The sequence below is a fragment of the Hemicordylus capensis genome, chromosome 4 (assembly GCF_027244095.1).
Source record: "Hemicordylus capensis ecotype Gifberg chromosome 4, rHemCap1.1.pri, whole genome shotgun sequence".
In the NCBI taxonomy this organism is placed as follows: domain Eukaryota; kingdom Metazoa; phylum Chordata; class Lepidosauria; order Squamata; family Cordylidae; genus Hemicordylus; species Hemicordylus capensis.
The window spans coordinates 166,094,578-166,111,006 of NC_069660.1; the positions used below are offsets into that span (position 1 = coordinate 166,094,578).

A 16,429-nucleotide genomic window follows, 5' to 3' on the forward strand; every position below is an offset into this window, starting at 1 on the left:
TCTGTTCACATCTATTTGTGTTTGTGTTGCATTTGTGTTGTATCTGTATTCCAACTGTCTGCATTTGGATTGTGTCTGTGCATGATTGTGTTGCATTTGTTTGTATTTGTACTGAATCTGAGCATCTGTATTTGTGCATTTGTAGTGTGTCTGGTTACATTTGTATGTCTGTGTTTGTGTGCGTGTGCATTTTCTGTTGCGTGTGTTTGTGTGGCACATTTTTGTGTTGTGTGTATTTTCATATTGTGTGCTTGTGTGTTTGCTGTGTATGTCTGTGTGTCTGCTGGTGGTGTGTGTATGTATTGCGTATTGTGTTTGCTTTTCTGTTTGCGCATGTTTGTGTTTTTCTGTGAGTTATGTGCATTGTCAAAATCATTCCTCCAAACCACCAGTTTCCTCACCTACAGAGTACTACTAATAACCCACCTGGCTTACTCCAACTGTCCATTTCTGAGAGTTTGCCTTCCATCTCTAAAGGAAAAGACTTTGGACTTGCAAAAGAATCCACTAGCTGGCTGTCCCTGGTGATGTCAGAGAACTGACAAATGTGTCAACATTCTAGCTTCATCATCAACTCAGCAAGGCTCTGTATAACTTTGCCAGTACTTGATATCCATAGGCTTTAATGGAGCAGGAAACCCTAAATAACTTTTGAATCACTAGTCGAAACCTCACCAGACTACTAAATGACACTCTTCCTAGACATGCCTGACACAGCACATCAGTCATTTTTTACCAGAATTGGAAAGAAACAGATGATACCTGTAGATACAGTTTGGATAAAAGTGAGTCAATTTGTTAATTTTCTGCATTTTATAGCTATGACAGTTTTTACCAGATCTCCTTGAAATTTGACACATTTGTAGATATCATCAAGTACATCACACACACCAAGTTTCAAGTTACTAGCTCAACAGTTGTCATATTTAGAAGCAATATAATTTTGAGGCTTGTAATGGTGGAAACCTCCCCACCACCACTTTTTTGCTGCTCACCTTAACTAAAGGGGCACTCCTGCCCCTTTAATTATTTGTTTCTAGGATTTATCTGACATCTCTGTGGTGTAAGTATACAACACACTGATAAGAGATTTCAAGCAAATCCTGGAATGTAAAAATCTTTTTGACATACAGTATGCTTTCTGGAATACTGAAACGCTCAAGTAGGCATCTTCCTGAAGCAATAGTGATATTGCAGCAACAGGTTTTCACTATTGTTCAAGTAGGCATCTCCCTGCAGCAATAGGTGGTGTTCACTATTGCTGAGCACCTCTAGCTCCAGATGATGTGGGTTAGTAAGATATTCATGTCCTTCCTGCAAATTTATGAAGATAAAATTGAAGTCCTATTTCCCCCCAGCTTTTATTCTCTTGCTAGGAGGCAACTGACTGACAGAAACTACTCAAGGCAGACAAGAACAATGGCTAAGAAAGACCTATCTGGGAATCAAAGCTTTAAAACTCTTCAGGAGTGCAGGAAAAGAACCCAGAAAATAAGGTCTGCCACTGGGCATGCAAGCCAGAATGTCAAACAGCTGTAAGAAATCACTACAACAATTTCAAAAGCAAGTCATCAGCACCAACTGGAATATATACGCACAGAAACAGTTTGACACACTATCACTGATCAATGTATAAAATTCTATTTACTACAAAATGGTTGAACTATAGGCACAGTTCACAGTATTTTGCGAGTTCACAGTATTGCTGATATAGCATAAATCCTATGAAAAATGGTATGGCTGGCTAGTTGGCTCCACAGCTACATTAGAATTCCAGGGTTTTGTCATCTTGAAAGTCAAACAGCTTTACTACTGGATGGTTGATGCAGTTTTATTGGGGTGGCTCATGCTCCAGAGCAGCAACACACTCAGAAAGTAAGATGGCACCAATGGAAAAAATGAGGCCAAAGCCATCCACATACCCCCTCAGGATGACTCTCATTGATCCTGCTCACCTATCTTGCTAAGATGGAGCTTAATAAATGTTTACTGTTTGTGCTACAAGCAGTCCAGTGGCCCTTGCAGCTGATCCATTAAGGATAATCAACTCCACACTGTAAAGAGAGCAGGAGCACTGAAAGGTGATAACCAGAAGTACTCAACTATACTGTATTGAATGTAGCCCATAATTAGCCCAAAGATCACATCTGTCACATTGTGTCTTCCCAGCATGACTCGGGAAATTCCTACAACAAAAGCCCAAAGCACCACCAGCACACGCAATGGGACAGCCAGTATGAGATGATGTAGTACAAATCTGCAAACCATGGCGGCTCTAGTAGCATGGCCTGAAGGGAAAGAGTATTTGTCCACGGAGACAGTGGCAAACATGTCCATCTTGTTGTGCGTTGGGCGCCTTCTTTTTACCAGTCCTTTCACCGTGGCCACCAAAATTAGATCAAGCACCAGAGCTGGGAGACAAGTGAATAAAGAGCTTTCAGACATTTTAAAGAGCAACAATACAAGAAAAATTTAGAGACTTATTGTAGCCTGAACTTCTGTAAACTAACACTGACTAGCAGAATCAGAGAGGCTCTTGCTTACAAAGGCTTAAGCAACAGAACTTCAGCTTGCCTTTTAGATGTCACAGGATTTGCTGCTGCTATTCACACCAATATTATGACTCTAAATTTGTTGAATGGGAATAGCTCCCCAACATTTAAAGAATTTCTCAAAGCCTGAAGTGTAGGGAAGGGAAGCAAATTAAACCAAGTTATGGGCATCAAGTGTAGAAGGCTCAACATACTAATGACCCAATAAACTGTTAATAAACAAACCAAGTCTGATGTACCATGGAAGATAGCGAATCCCTAACAGAAGAGAGCATAACTTCAGAACATGTGATATCATCAGGAGCCTTTTTATCCTCCCTCCCAGCAACCCCTTCTTCCATCTGAAGCTTTAAGCTCCTTTGTACAATAAGGGCTACAACTGCATTAAGCCTTTCTCATTAGGTATTCTTACACGATGCATCATTCCACATATTGATGAAGCTCTATCCAAATTTATATCTGATGTCTATTCCAGACATCCAAAATCTTTCCATAAGCAAAGAAACAGAACTCAGTGCTAAATGAACACTATAAATATTAGTAATGGAAACCTGTCACAAACATAACATAGTTCCAATGGTTTTGGAATAATACTTATATTTCCAAAGCAGGTGGGGTAGCTTCATATGTAAAAGTGGAAACACTGCAGTAGGAAATTCTTCTTAAAAATGCACATGAGAGGAGGGGAAAATATTGCCTGATTCTCCCAGGTTCACTAACAGTGGGACCAATCACCACAATATTCAAATAACAGAGGGAATGAAGACTATGGGAAAATGAGGAGACTATGAGGTAAGGGCACAAAGGAGGAAGGCAGCTCTTACCAAAGAGCAGGTTGAGTAGCACCTCTCGGCCTGCTGAGCTACCACTTCTGCAGAGCCCATACAACGTGCCAGCTAGCCAAGGAATGCCATGCCCTGAGACCTCTATAACTTTCATGAGAGGACGGGCGCTGCCCCAAGAGGAATTCTCTCCAGCACATACCCCCAGCTGTTTGGAGGCCCAAAGATCAATGGCCAACAAAGAGCGGAAGGCAATACCCACAAAAGATGGGTTCAGCTTCATGCAGTCCTCTTCAGGTAGAGCCTGTGGAGGGCCAGTACTGGCTGTAGAGTCCTTGCGACGAGATGGGCTTTCTGGGGGTGTCGGATTCATTGGACTCATCAGTGATAAGAACTCCAGCCTGTTGCCAGGAGCCCGTCTCTCACGGCTACCCTTTGGGCTGTTCCTAGGGCTGGGCATGATAACGCTGGTGGGATAGTCTGTTAGAAGAGGAAAAGAGAAGGTTTTCATATATGGGACAGTTTAAATTAATCAGTCTGTGCAATTCATTCACTGAAGCTTTAATCATGTCTTTTAAAGCTAATTAATTAATCAGTTAATTCACGATCCTTGTGTACAGCTATCTCCCTTTGTACTCCAAAAACGATTTTAGTTTTAGCAAAGGAAAGCAGAGCTCAAACAAAGAAAAGTCTGTGTATCCCAAGATCAGTGATCAATACTCTGTAAACAGGTTTTCTACACTACCAATATTGCAGACAAATGCAAGTATGAACAAACTGCACTTTCCACATGTGCAAATATGAACAAGTTGCTGTGTCTAAAACCATGTCTGAAGAATGCAATCTACCAATAAGTACTGTTTAGAAAGTGCAGGAACAGACTTGGTGCCGCCCACAGTTTTGCAGTTACACCACACAAACATGTAAAACATGTCAAAGGGGTACATAATTCAGCATGCTAAAATACTCAATATATTTTTTTCAAGAGCAAATTTCTAGCCCTAAGGGCAACAAAGATAAAATTGAAAGTATATGGGCAATGCCCGGTGAAATCTCAGGGTTCACTGAGATCATAGAATTGTAAAGTTGGAAGATACCTGCTCAGTGCAGGAAAACCCCTACAGCAACCCTGACATGGCTGTCCTGCCTTGGTTTGAAAACCTCCAGCAAAGGAGAGCCCACTGCTGCATGAGGTAGACTATTCCACAAAGATCTCATACAGCTAGGAAATTCTTCCTAATGTCCAGCCTATCTCTACTTCCTCGTAATTTCAACCCATTGGTCCTAGTCCTAAAGAATGTTCCCTTATTTTTTCCATATGTGTGTGTAGAATGAGTTTTGTTCTGGGCAGCAGTATTAAGGCAGTGTGTGCCCTCATGCATTTGGAGTCAGGCCTTCCTGATTCAACTTGAGCAGGATCTAAAATTAACTGAGCAGATATCAAAAAACTTGTGTGCATGTGTATATGTGCATGCCATAGAGGAAACACTGGTCCTAACCCCAAAAGCAACAGAAAACAGGCTTGCTCCTCCTCCGATATGACAACCTTCAGAATTTGAAGACCGCTATCATATCTCTTTTCTGGGATAAACATACACAGCTCAAACATGATTTGCAGACCCCTCACAATCACCAGAAGGCTCACCAAATGCTGAAGCAGATTTCCAGTGAGCAAGGTTTCAGTGTCCTAAAGAACTCTTTGTGCCTCCCCTTGATTAACAAAAGCAAAATCATGGGAAATAACCTGATATATGCTGATAATCTATATAGATGGCATACCTTTTCATTTTAAATGGCAGCATGCACAATCGTGGGTTCAGACCTCTCATGTGATTTTCAGCCAAGCATTCTGTGCTGGAGAGGCAACATTAATGTGGGGTACAATCTGCAGGTTGGGCATTTTCAAACAAGCATCACCCATGTGAAATGCAGACATTTAAAAGAAATTATTTACAAAAGGAGTTACATCATCAGCCAGCTTGTTCTTAAATGCAAAAAGAGTGTCTGCCAATCCAAACAGTGTTCTCCCCAGTTTCTGAGCATAGCCCAAGAACATTTCCAGCCTTGGATTTAACAGCAAGGAGGGGAAAGGGAACGTCCTCTTTTCACCAAAACAAGCCTCTGCGCACACTAGATGAGTTATTTATGGACAGACACACGGACAGCAAGACAGTCTCATAAGGGTACTTGCCATGCGGAAAGCAGTCTAAAAGGAGAGAGGGACACCTCCCCTTCCCCCATCTGACCTCATGGCAATCCTTTCCCTCCCCTGATCGACAGCTGGGGGCCAGCACTGCAGTCTCTCTTTCGCCAGCATCCACTTCGGACAGCTGCTGGGACGTATGCATGCGTCATGCACCACACACCCCATCCTTCCCTCACACAGGGTCTTCAACGCTTTCTCCGCATGCCTTGTTATAACCCCTCCATCCGCTCCCGAATCACTCAAAGCGCCAGACTAGCGTCATCAACCTTTAACCAGTGAGTCCTCCCCCCAACCCCCATTCGCGTTTGCCCGGCCGTTACCTAGCAACTGCGCAAACCGCAACAGGTCCCCCTCAAGTTGAATCAGCAGCGCTTCCGCTTCCGCTGCCCCACGTGACAACGCTGATGACGCCACTTCTCTGGGGCGGGAGAAAGAAAAGGAACAACAGCGAAACGTAGACTTAGAACGTTTTTGGACGTGGAGAGCGGCCACCTCGGGCGAGCTGGCGCGGGGCGGCTTTATTCCCCGGCGCGCGGTGGTGGTGGGCGCCTTGTCGGTTGGGAGTGTTTGACTGTTTGGTTGGCTGTGAGTGTTGGTGAACGTGGGGTATTTCTCCTTTTTTGCTTCTTTTGGGTACAGCGGTTTGGTAATAGGTGGGGTGGGGGTATTGCGTTGGCTCTGCCTCTGTCGGAGGGGGCTCCCCGGTCGCTGTTTGCAGTGAGGAGGCGGAGTTTGCTTGACTGCGCCGATGGAGGAGGGGATGGCGATGGAGGGGATGACACAAGGAAAAGGGAAGGGTCGTTGTTTGGGTGGGGATATGGAGGGCGGCCCTCCCCCGGAGGAGGCTCGTGCCAAAAAGAAGCGCAGCGGCTCTGTGGAATACCCGGCTGGGGCCTCAGGAAGGAGGGAGGATACTGTGAGACCGCTATCAGCTGTGGTGAAGGCGGTTAATAAGGAAGTAAGGATTGGAGATACTAATCCTGTTAAACTGGCTGAATGGTTACGGAAAGCTTTGGGCGACGTTTCCAGGGCTAGACGCCTTCAATCTGGCGATTTGCTGGTAGAATGTGTTCATAAAGAACAGTTTGATAAGCTTCTGCGCTTGTCATCCTTGGGTAAGATAAAGGTTTCTTGTCAGGCTCCATTGCATCAGGCCTTTAAGAAGGGGGTGATACTGGGCGTTCCTTAGGCATGTGCACGGACCGGTTCGGAGGCCATTCTAAAGGCCTCCAGACCAGTCCGGTCACGGGGTGGTTTTGGTTAGGGAGGGTAGGGTGGGGGGTTCCATCAAGGGTGGGGGGGGCTTTACTTACCCCTCCCGCGCTTTCCACACGCTGCAGCTGTAATTATTCTAATAATCGCTCCTCCGTTGGCGGCTCCTCCGATGGCTCCTCCAGTTAAAAAAATGGCCGCCCCCTTGTAGCCCTGGCCCCCTGCTGCTGCCGCCCCCTTGAAACCCCCTCCCGCCCCCTTAAAGCCCCCTCTCGCCCCCTTAAATCTCGCCCCGGGCCCCGATCGATAACTTCAGAGGCGAGCGGGGCGGGCGGCGGGGAGATATCCTCCTGCTCCCTTCCCTGCCGGGCTCAGGCTGCAAATGACTTTAGGAAGGCTTCTGCGCGCGCGGGAAGGGAGCAGGAGGACATCCCACTGCCGCCCGTTTCCCTGCCGGTCTGCAAAGGTAAAAGTACTTTTGCAAAAGTAAAAGTACTTCTGCAGACCGGCAGGGAAACGGGCGGCGGGGGGATGTCCTCCTGCTCCCTTCCCTGCCGGGCTCAGGCTGCAAATGACTTTAGGAAGGCTTCTGCGCGCGCGCGCAGAAGCCTTCCTAAAGTCATTTGCAGCCTGAGCCCAGCAGGGAAGGGGGCGGGAGGATATCTCCCCGCCGCCCGCCCGCTCGCCTCTGAAGTTATCGATCGGGGCCCGGGGCGAGATTTAAGGGGGCAGGAGGGGGTTTCAAGGGGGCGGCAGCAGCAGGGGGCCGGGGCTACAAGGGGGCGGCCATTTTTTAAAACTGGAGGAGCCATCGGAGGAGCCGCCAACGGAGGAGCGATTATTAGAATAATTACAGCTGCAGCGTGTGGAAAGCACGGGAGGGGTAAGTAAAGCCCCCCCCCCGACCTTGATGGAACCCCCCACCCCAGTGCCGGACCGCAGCTCTGCGGTTCCGTGCACACCCCTAGTGTTCCTCTTAGTATCTCGGATGAGGACATTCAGAAGTACTTAGGGGAAGGCGTTGTTTCTGGAGTGAAGCGCCTGTCAGCTAGGCCGGAGGGTAATGCCCTCCCTTCCTTTACGGTTCTTGCCCAGTTTGGAGGTTTGGAGTTACCTAAAGAGGTGGTTATAGGATACCAGATCTTCAGGGTTCACCCCTTTGTTCCCTCCCCCTTGCATTGTTATAATTGCCAACGATTTGGTCATGTAGCCGCGGTTTGTCGCAGCCAGGTGCGTTGTGGGAAGTGCGGCGACGCACATTCTATAAAACAATGCGAGAGTCTTCTGCCTGCGAAGTGTTGTAATTGTGGCGGTGCCCATACCCTGGGATATTGAGGCTGTGTGGTTTCTAAGCAGGCCTGGGAGGTCCAGGCGCTTAGGATAGAGAATGGCATCTCTTATTCAGCTGCTGTTAAGCGACATAGGGAGGCTGGTGAGGTGCTGATGGGAGTTGGGGGTCCTCCGCCACCTTCTTCCTCTTTTCCTTCCCACTCTGCAGTGCTGGATGGAGGGGCAGCTTGCCGTTTCCCCGCCAAAGAGAAGTTTTTGGCATTTATGGTAGAGGTAATAAATTGCACTGCCCAGACTGAACGGCATTCTGAGAAGTTAGCAATAATATTGAAGGCAGCTGAAAAGTATTTAGGTATGGGTTCTGTGACAGCTGGCCAGATATGTGTAGAGCTGGGTCACTCTGTATCCTAGGTTGCGGTCTCTGTCTATTTTCAGTTGGAACGCTCACAGCCTTTGCGCTCACGGCCAAGAATTGAAGTATGTTTTATCGACTAGTTCATTTCCTCCTTTGGTTGTTTGCATTCAGGAAACTTGGTTGGCCCCTTCCTTGGCCTTCCGATTGCCTGGCTACGTTTTTTTATGCAAAGACCGGACTGAGGGACGAGGAGGTGGTGTAGCTTTGGGTATTTTAGAAAGTTTGAACTATTTGGAAGTTGATGTTAGGACCGAGGTGATTGAGGTTTTGGCTATCGAAATTCCGCTGGTAGGATTGTCAGTGCCAGTTAGGATAGTAAATATATATAACCCGTGCCGGCTTATTTCTAGGGAATTATTGGAGACACTGCTTGATGGTGTTTGGGGTCCGGTTATTTTTTGTGGGGATTTTAATAGTCATAATCCTCTGTGGGGCAGTTCTAGACTTGATTCTAATGGAAAGGTTTTGGAGGCGTTCTGTGCTGACCATAGTTTTGTGATTCTTAATGATGACATTCCGACCAGGTTTGATTCTAGTTCTGGACGGATGTCTTTTTTGGATTTGGGAATAGTTTCTAGCTCAATAGCTGGGAAATGTTCTTGAGAAGTTCTATCTGATCTTCATATGGGAAGCGACCATCTTCCTACCTTATTGCAGTTTGGAGAGCAGGGGCTTTTTGAGCAGTGCTCCTTGGGCCTTCGTTGGAATTATACGAAGGCTGACTGGAATCTGTTCCAGACCTCCTGTACACGGGAGTTGGCGTTGGCCCCAGCCTCAGCTCCAGTAGAGGAGCTCGCTGACATTGTTTCGTCTGGTGTCTTTAGGGCAGCCTCTCTTGCTGTTCCCAGATCTGGAGCTCAGGGTACATCCCGTCGTTTGGTCCCCTGGTGGTCAGAGGATTGTAAACTGGCTGTCCAAGCACGGAATCGTGCTTTTAGGAAAGCTAAACGTACTATGTCTGGGGCTGATCTGCTTGTATACAAGCGTTTGAGGGCTAAAGTGAAGTTGGTTGTTCGGTCAGCGAAGAGGAAGAGCTGGAGGTCCTATTGTGACAGGTTGTCAGTAGACGTTCCTCTTGGGAACGTCTTTAGGCAGATTCGGAAGATGAATGGGGTTTATCCAAAGATGAGAGGTGTTCCTGCTTTGATGTTGGCAGATGTCTCTGTTTCTGTTTCGGATGTGGAAAAGGCCGAAACGCTTGCTGATTTATTTCAACAAGTTGGTAGCTCGGAAAATAGGCCGGCTTCCTTTGTGCAACGTCAGGCGGCCTTCTTGGAAAGTAACAGGACAGTTTTTGACGTGTCTACTCCTTATTTGGAATGCGAGCTTGATGCATTTTTTTCTCATTGGGAGCTTCGTAGGGCTATATGTCTAGGGAGGCGGTCGGCCCCCGGTGAGGATGGCATCAGTTATGAAATTCTTCGACACTTACCTGAGGATTCAGTTCAGCTTTTGTTATGATTATATAACCTGATTTGGGAGGCGGGTGTTGTTCCACTATCCTGGAAAGATGCCATCGTGGTTCCTGTGAGCAAACCGGGCAAGAATTTGTCGGAACCAACGTCCTGTCGCCCCATAGCTTTACTTTCTTGTTTCTGTAAACTCATGGAACGGATGATTAATGATCGCCTGATGTCGTATCTTGAGAAGAATAAGTTGCTTACAGACTTTCAGAGAGGCTTTCAGAAGGGTCGTGGCACTTTGGACCAGGTGATCCGATTGGAAACTGATATACATAAGACCTTCCAATTGAAGGGGTTTTTGGTTGTGGCATTTCTGGACCTTGAGAAAGCATATGATATGGTTTGGAGGGAGGGCTTGCTGTACAAAATGCATTGTTGTGGTATAAAAGGAAGACTCTTTCGGTGGCTGTTGTCCTTTTTTGAGGGCAGGCGTATTAAAGTCCGAGTCCGGGACTCGGTTTCTGAGCCCCGTGAAATTCAAAATGGGATCCCCCAGGGCAGCGTTTTGAGCCCTACTTTGTTCAACGTGATGGTGAATGACCTGCCTCTAGTTTTGCCACAAGGCGTGGCCTGCAGTATATATGCAGATGATTGTGCGATCTGGTATAGGAGTAAAAATTTGGGTAGCGTTGTGGAAAAAATGAATAAGGCTCTCCTTGCTTTGGAGGCTTGGGGGAACGAGTGGGGCTTCAAGTTTTCACCTTCGAAGTCGAAGGGGATGATTTTTACACGTCGTTCAGTATCGGTGGCTCCCAGCTTGTTTTTGTACGGCTCTCATATTGAACTCGTTGCTGAATTCCGTTTTTTGGGAGTAGTTTTTGACTCCAAGCTGACGTGGATCCCCCATGTTCGTTCCCTTGAAGATCGTTGTAGGCCACATCTCAATTTACTGCGAGGTATTTCTGGTAATTCTTGGGGTGCGGACCGGGGGTCTCTTCTGTTGGTGTATCGTGCCATGGTTCGCTCGGTAATGGACTATGGATGTCAGGCCTTCTCATCAGCTTCTAAATCTACTTTGCACAAGTTGGATGTTATACAGTCTACGGCTCTCCGGACTGTTTGTGGGGCTTTCCCTACTACTCCTTGTAGTGTTCTCCGGGGGGTGACTGGTGACATGCCTGGGGCATTGCGTCCGGAATACCTGGATATTGTGCTATGGAACCGGCTCCGGGATTTTTCATTTGGGAATTGGGGCTCCGTGTATGACCAATGCTGGGAGTTTAGTGATCCTGGGAAGTTTGATGGAGGTCGTTGCCCTCATGCAGTGAGATTGTTCAGATGGCTTAAGTCGGATCTCACTGAGGGGCTACAGCAGACGCGAAATGTGCCTTTGGTCTATCCAATCTGGTTGTATAGTCCCCCTGAGGTTTTGCTGGATGGTTCGGGGGGGGGGGCTTTTTGGGAGTCCGACACTGTGTTAAAATCTCTGGTGTTAGAACGGTTATCAGCAGATTCTGGGTTTTGCAGGATCTATACAGACGGTTCCAGGGCCATCCAGGGAGATAGGGTGTCTGCGGCATTTGTTGTTCCCAGTTTGGACGTGAGGAGGGGATATAGGTTGACTGGGGGTGTCAGTATTATGACGGCAGAACTCACCGCAATCCTCTTAGCTCTGGAATGGATCCAGGGAATGCCCCCTGGGAGGTATATGATTTTGTCAGACTCTATGTCCGGTTTGCAGGCTATTCAATGGGGTGCTTTTTTGAATAAATCCCCCGTTGTATCTGAGATCTGGATCCTGAGTAACTTACTCTATTTGGGGGGGTTTTTCATCCGGTTTCGTTGGGTACGGTCCCATGTTGGGATCTTTGGTAATGAACTTGCGGATGCGGTGGCAAAGGAGTCTTTGGACCGCCCGGATGTGGATTGCAGAATCCCATTTATTGGCATGGAGGTTAGGTCTTGGGTACGGTCAGAATTGCGGAAGGTCTGGCAGGCGGATTGGGATGTGGACTCCACGGGTCGAAGGGTTTATGCTTTCTGCCCGAAGTTGGATGATTTTAGCTTGTTTGGTGTCTTGGCTAGGTCCCGACAAGTCTCTTTGTTCAGGGTGCTGTCGGGTCACTGCTCGACTGGGGATAGGTTGTTCCTTCTTGGAAAATCAGGGGATGATCTGTGCCAGTTTTGTGGGGTTTCTGAAACTGTGGACCATCTTTTATGGGATTGTATCCGTTTTAGTGACGATCGTGTTGGTTTTCTTCACTCTCTTCATTCCGCTGGTTTTAGCGGTAGGTCTATCCGAGAGTTGTTTCTGGATCGACGAGGTTGGAAACAGGCAGTCTCGCTTTTATGGAATTTTCTCAAGTCGTCGCGTTTATCTGAACGTTTATAATTCTTTATTGATTCAACCACTAGAGCTCCTTTATCGGTCTTCCAGTAGGTGGCGTTAGTGGGATCATACGGTCCTGGTACGCCATTACCATCCACAGGAAGAAGAAGAAGAAGAAGACTTAGAACTGTGAGGCTGAGACAGTTTCTGCATTGACTTTTGAACCCATCCACTGACGCCTGACAAACACTTAGGCTCTTCCTGTACCTTTCACACCTAGATAATAGTTGGATTAGAAGAATTCATTGATGCACATGGCAGGGCCCTGTGCGTATCCGTGTCTTATCAACTTCACAATGCCTGAACCAATATAAATTACTGTTGTCGGAACACTTAAGGACGCCTCAAAGGTGTAGTTTGTGATGATGTCATCCACCCAGATTCAAGATGGAGGACGTGTGAAGTTTTGAGGTGCAAGTGGGATAACTTGTGGGTTGTCTTAACTGATTTGGACCAAGTTTGGTACAGTTGTAGTGAGTGGCTCATAGGAACACCTCGATGGTGTAGTTTGTGATGATGTCATCCACCCAGATTCAAGCTGGTGGATATGTGAGGTAGGGAGAAAGCCATTGGCCCCTGTTCAGCCTGCCCCTTGGCTTTGGAACACCCTCACTGAAGTGCTTCACCATGCTCCCTCCCTCAGTGTTTTTAAAAAAACAACTAAAAACACATCTTTTTAAAGAGGCTTTTTAATGTTTCACCTGTTGCTTATATCTGGTAAGTTTTTATAATTCTCAATTTTTAGCTTTTAAAATAACTTTTAATTTGAAACTTAATTCTGATTGTGGGGTTAGCCTGACTTTTGTTTACATAATTTGGTTAATTTTATTACTTTTATTTTACATTGTATCTATATTATTTTTGTGAGCCACCCTGTGCAGTAGTGTACTGGAGGGGTGGGGTATAAATAGTTTAAATAAATAATAAATAAGACACCTATTGGAGCAGCCACCAGGATTTGAAGAACCTGGAACAAATAGGCTTGTATGCAAACTCCAGAAAAGCATCTATGGCTTGAAGCAAGCTGCTAGAACATGGAATGAGAAGCTGAACCAGATTTTACTCAAGGACAGGTTCATGCAAGCAAAGACTAACCCCTGCCTCTACTCAAGATTTTAAAATGACAGATGGACTTACATTTTGACTTTTGCTGATAATTGGATTATTTGCTATGAAAAGAAACATGACAGTCATGGCATTGTGGAGTACCTGAACAGAGAAATAGAAGTGAAAGAACTAGGAAGCATTTCCTATTATCTTGGCATTCAAATAGAAAGAGAAGAGGATGGAAGTTAGCTTCTCAACCAGAAACAGAAGATAAAGGATCTCTAAAATGCATGAAACTGTGAGATCAGTACACCTATGGAGACAAACTTCCTGAAGACAAACTTCAGGACAGTGATCCATTGCCAGGAAACAGTCTATACAGAAGAGCGATTGGGAAACTTCTATACCCAGTAACAGTAAAAAAAGCCAGACATAAGTGATGGAAATTCTGAGCAGAAGAGTAAGTGTACCAACCAAGAATGATTGGACAACAGTCAAAAGGCTGGGAATATACCTGAAGGATACTGTGCACTTCAAACTCTTGATACCAGCAACCCCGGACTGACATGGATTGGGATACATGGATTGGGCTGAAAACAGAACTGATAGCAAGTCCACAAGTAGACACCTTTTTTTCTATGGAGGCAGAGCCATCAGTTAGACTAGCTAGAAGCAGTCAATTGTTGCACTTTCATCCACAGAAGCAGAGTACATATTGACTGGCCAAGCACGTCAAGAAGCCGCATGGCTACACAAGCTACTGTTAGACTTTTGAATTGATGAGCCAAAGCCAACTGAGATGTTTGAGAACAACCAAGGGTGCATCCAACTCTCTCTGATGGAACAAGCTATGTCACAAACAAAGCACATAGACATAGACACAAAGCACCACTATGTTTGAGAAGCACAAGAGATGGGCTGACCAACCCACTATCAAGAGACTGGTTCCAGATTCTTCGAGAGAAGATGGGAGTTGTAAATCAGTGCACAAAATGATGAGAAGGGGTGTTGGAGATGTAGCTCCTGCATGGACCATTAGCACCAGCAATCCTATTGACCATTAGGGGCATTAGGGATAGAGATAGTGAGTAAGGGCATTACCTCTCTAACCATGCTTTTTCTACTCTACTTCCCCATTGTTAGACTGATATTCTCAGGTTGCATTTTCTCACCTGGAGAGACAGTCTTCCTTCTCCATCTCCCTGTATGTAGCTTGCAATGAGGTGTGATAGGTCTTAATCCATCTTCCTCATAGATTTTCTAAATAAACTACTTCAGTCTTAACTAGCAGTGCTCCCTTGCCTGAACACTTCTGTTGTAGCTGGAGCAGGTAAAGAAATCTCCCTACCCAAGCTTCAAGCTATCCTGTCTTCTGATTGTTTGGGGACTCCCCTAAGCATCATCCACCCACCCAACAGTGTTCTCTAATTTTTTTCATTTGTGTGCGGAATGAGTTTTGTTCTGGGCAGCAGTATCAAGGCAGTGTGTGCGCATATATATTCAGTGTGGAACCTTCCTGGTTCAATCTGAGCAGGAACTAAAATTAACTGAGTGGACATCACAAAACTTGTCTGTGTGTGCACATGCACCCGCCTTAGAGGGAACACTGCCACCCACCCCCAGAGGAAAAATAAACAGGCTCTGTATGTATTTTTTTAAACGTTTTTTCCTCAGGAGGTTGAGTAATGCTTAGGGGAGCCCCCCAGGGGTGTAACTACCATTAGGCAAGGGGAGGCAGTCGACTTGGGGCCCCACTGCCTCGAGGGGCCACCCAGAGGCACACCACATGACTCCCCAGCCACCCGTGTTGCACCCCCTATGAATTACGTTGCATCTCTTGGAGATCGGCAGGAGCAGAGAGTAAAAGAAACTCAATTCAATGTGAACTAAGTAGTCACCATATTCATAATGGGGACGTGAGTGTGAGTGCACTATATATTGTGAAGCGTGTTTGTGTGTGTATATCAGCGGCGGGCCCATTTTAAAATCTTGTCTCTGAGCCCATTCCAACCTTGCTACGCCCCTGGAGCCCCCCAAAGATCAGAAGATTAAATAGCTTAACTGGCACCTTTTCTGATCCATCATGGGATAAAAGAGGCTCCATCAGTAGGGAGGAGGGGTTGAAACATACCGCCCCTCTCTTCAGAAAATCAGTTCTCTCTCTTCCTAACAAGTACATTTGTTTGCTTGGTTGTTCTCCTCTTTCCCTTAGTGACAGACTGTTTCTGCCCAGTGGGTGTTTTTTCCTTTCCTTATTTTCTTTGCATCCCTCCTCCCACTCTAGCTACTCTCTTTTACACTCTGTTTCCCTAGTGGGGTTTTCCTGGTGGGTTTTTTTGGGAAGGGCATTCCTCCCCCATTAGCTACCCATTTTCCCTTCTGTTGTCCCAGTGGGTCCCGCTCTCCTTGCATTGCCCCAATCCAGCTACCCTTTTCCCAACTGTTGCCAAATGGGGTTTTATTTTTTTCCTTTTTCCTTGCATTCCTATCCAGTACTCCCTTTCCCCAGTGGGGTTTTCTTTTTCATCCCCCACCTCCTAGCCACTCCGTTCCACTTCTTTTGCTCACTGGAGTTTTCTTTCTTGCATTCCCCACCACCACCTCACCCCTTTTCCTTTCTCTTGCCTGGATGGTAGTATTTCTGTGTAAAGATTCTGCTGTGTAAAAAACCTCAGATTTAGGCTTGCCAGTCTGTCCAGCTGTGGACAGTTGCACAGGTCAGCTTCCTGCGGCAAAGTGTTTTTACTGGTGATGAATGGGTGCTTTATGTTCCCAGAAAATGGGCAGAAAGCCTCCCATAGATTAATAGCTGGGATGCACTAAAATGAATGACAAGAACTGAAAACAGTGGGTGCTTTCTGAAGGTCCACTGGAAATATTGGGAGCCATGAATACCAAGTGACATGCCCAGCCTCTATAGAAATAAATGCATTAACTTTTAGTACATCCTTTCATAAGAATAAGATATGATTATTTATTGTCTCTAAGTGGTTTACAATAAAACAATACAACAAATAAAAAGGTTAAAACATTTAAACTTAAAATTCAAAGCAATGTTAAAACTATTGAAACAACTATTAAAACAGTATCTAATTAAAAACCTGGGTGACCCAATGTTTCTTGACTGTCTTTT

At 46.0% G+C, this 16,429-nt stretch overlaps 2 protein-coding genes across 15 annotated transcripts in view; both read right to left on the reverse strand.

Moving 5' to 3' along the window:
• LOC128323068 (flavin-containing monooxygenase 5-like) overlaps positions 1-6,897 on the reverse strand; it is an 80,979-nt gene extending 74,082 nt beyond the window's left edge. For 3 of the 10 annotated variants that reach the window (XM_053245637.1, XM_053245646.1, XM_053245647.1), the window contains exon 1: positions 5,526-5,606. The gene's annotated coding sequence lies outside the window, so the exon portion shown is untranslated. Of the gene's footprint in view, positions 1-3,376; positions 3,493-3,596; positions 3,684-5,525; positions 5,708-5,860; positions 5,945-6,853 lie in introns of those variants that run through there. The other 7 variants (XM_053245644.1, XM_053245640.1, XM_053245638.1 and 4 more) reach the window with 7 other exon arrangements.
• Positions 1,818-5,943, reverse strand: PLPP6 (phospholipid phosphatase 6). 5 transcript variants are annotated; one of them, XM_053245650.1, is made up of 4 exons: positions 5,861-5,943; positions 5,114-5,188; positions 3,377-3,814; positions 1,818-2,411 (listed from the first exon to the last, which is right to left on the reverse strand). In XM_053245650.1, exons 3-4 carry the CDS (start codon positions 3,792-3,794, stop codon positions 2,044-2,046), a joined length of 786 nt encoding a protein of 261 aa, XP_053101625.1. In that variant the 5' UTR covers positions 3,795-3,814; positions 5,114-5,188; positions 5,861-5,943; the 3' UTR covers positions 1,818-2,043. The 5 variants fall into 5 exon arrangements, with proteins under 5 accessions (XP_053101625.1, XP_053101627.1, XP_053101626.1 ...); XM_053245652.1 differs by lacking the exon at positions 5,861-5,943 and adding an exon at positions 5,581-5,703; XM_053245651.1 differs by lacking the exon at positions 5,114-5,188 and having other exon boundaries at positions 5,861-5,922.
• Positions 6,898-16,429: the final 9,532 nt, after the last annotated feature.

What these genes read in the sequence shown, in the direction of transcription:
- PLPP6 (XM_053245648.1), bottom strand. Translation starts at nt 5,682, where the DNA reads ATGCATACGTCCCAGCAGCTGTCCGAAGTGGATGCTGGCGAAAGAGAG. An exon ending in TTTAGACTGCTTTCCGCATG is followed by an intron (nt 3,815 to 5,525) that starts GCAAGTACCCTT and finishes CTCTTCTAACAG; the next exon opens with ACTATCCCACCAGCGTTATC. An exon ending in GCTACTCAACCTGCTCTTTG is followed by an intron (nt 2,412 to 3,376) that starts GTAAGAGCTGCC and finishes CTTGTCTCCCAG; the next exon opens with CTCTGGTGCTTGATCTAATT.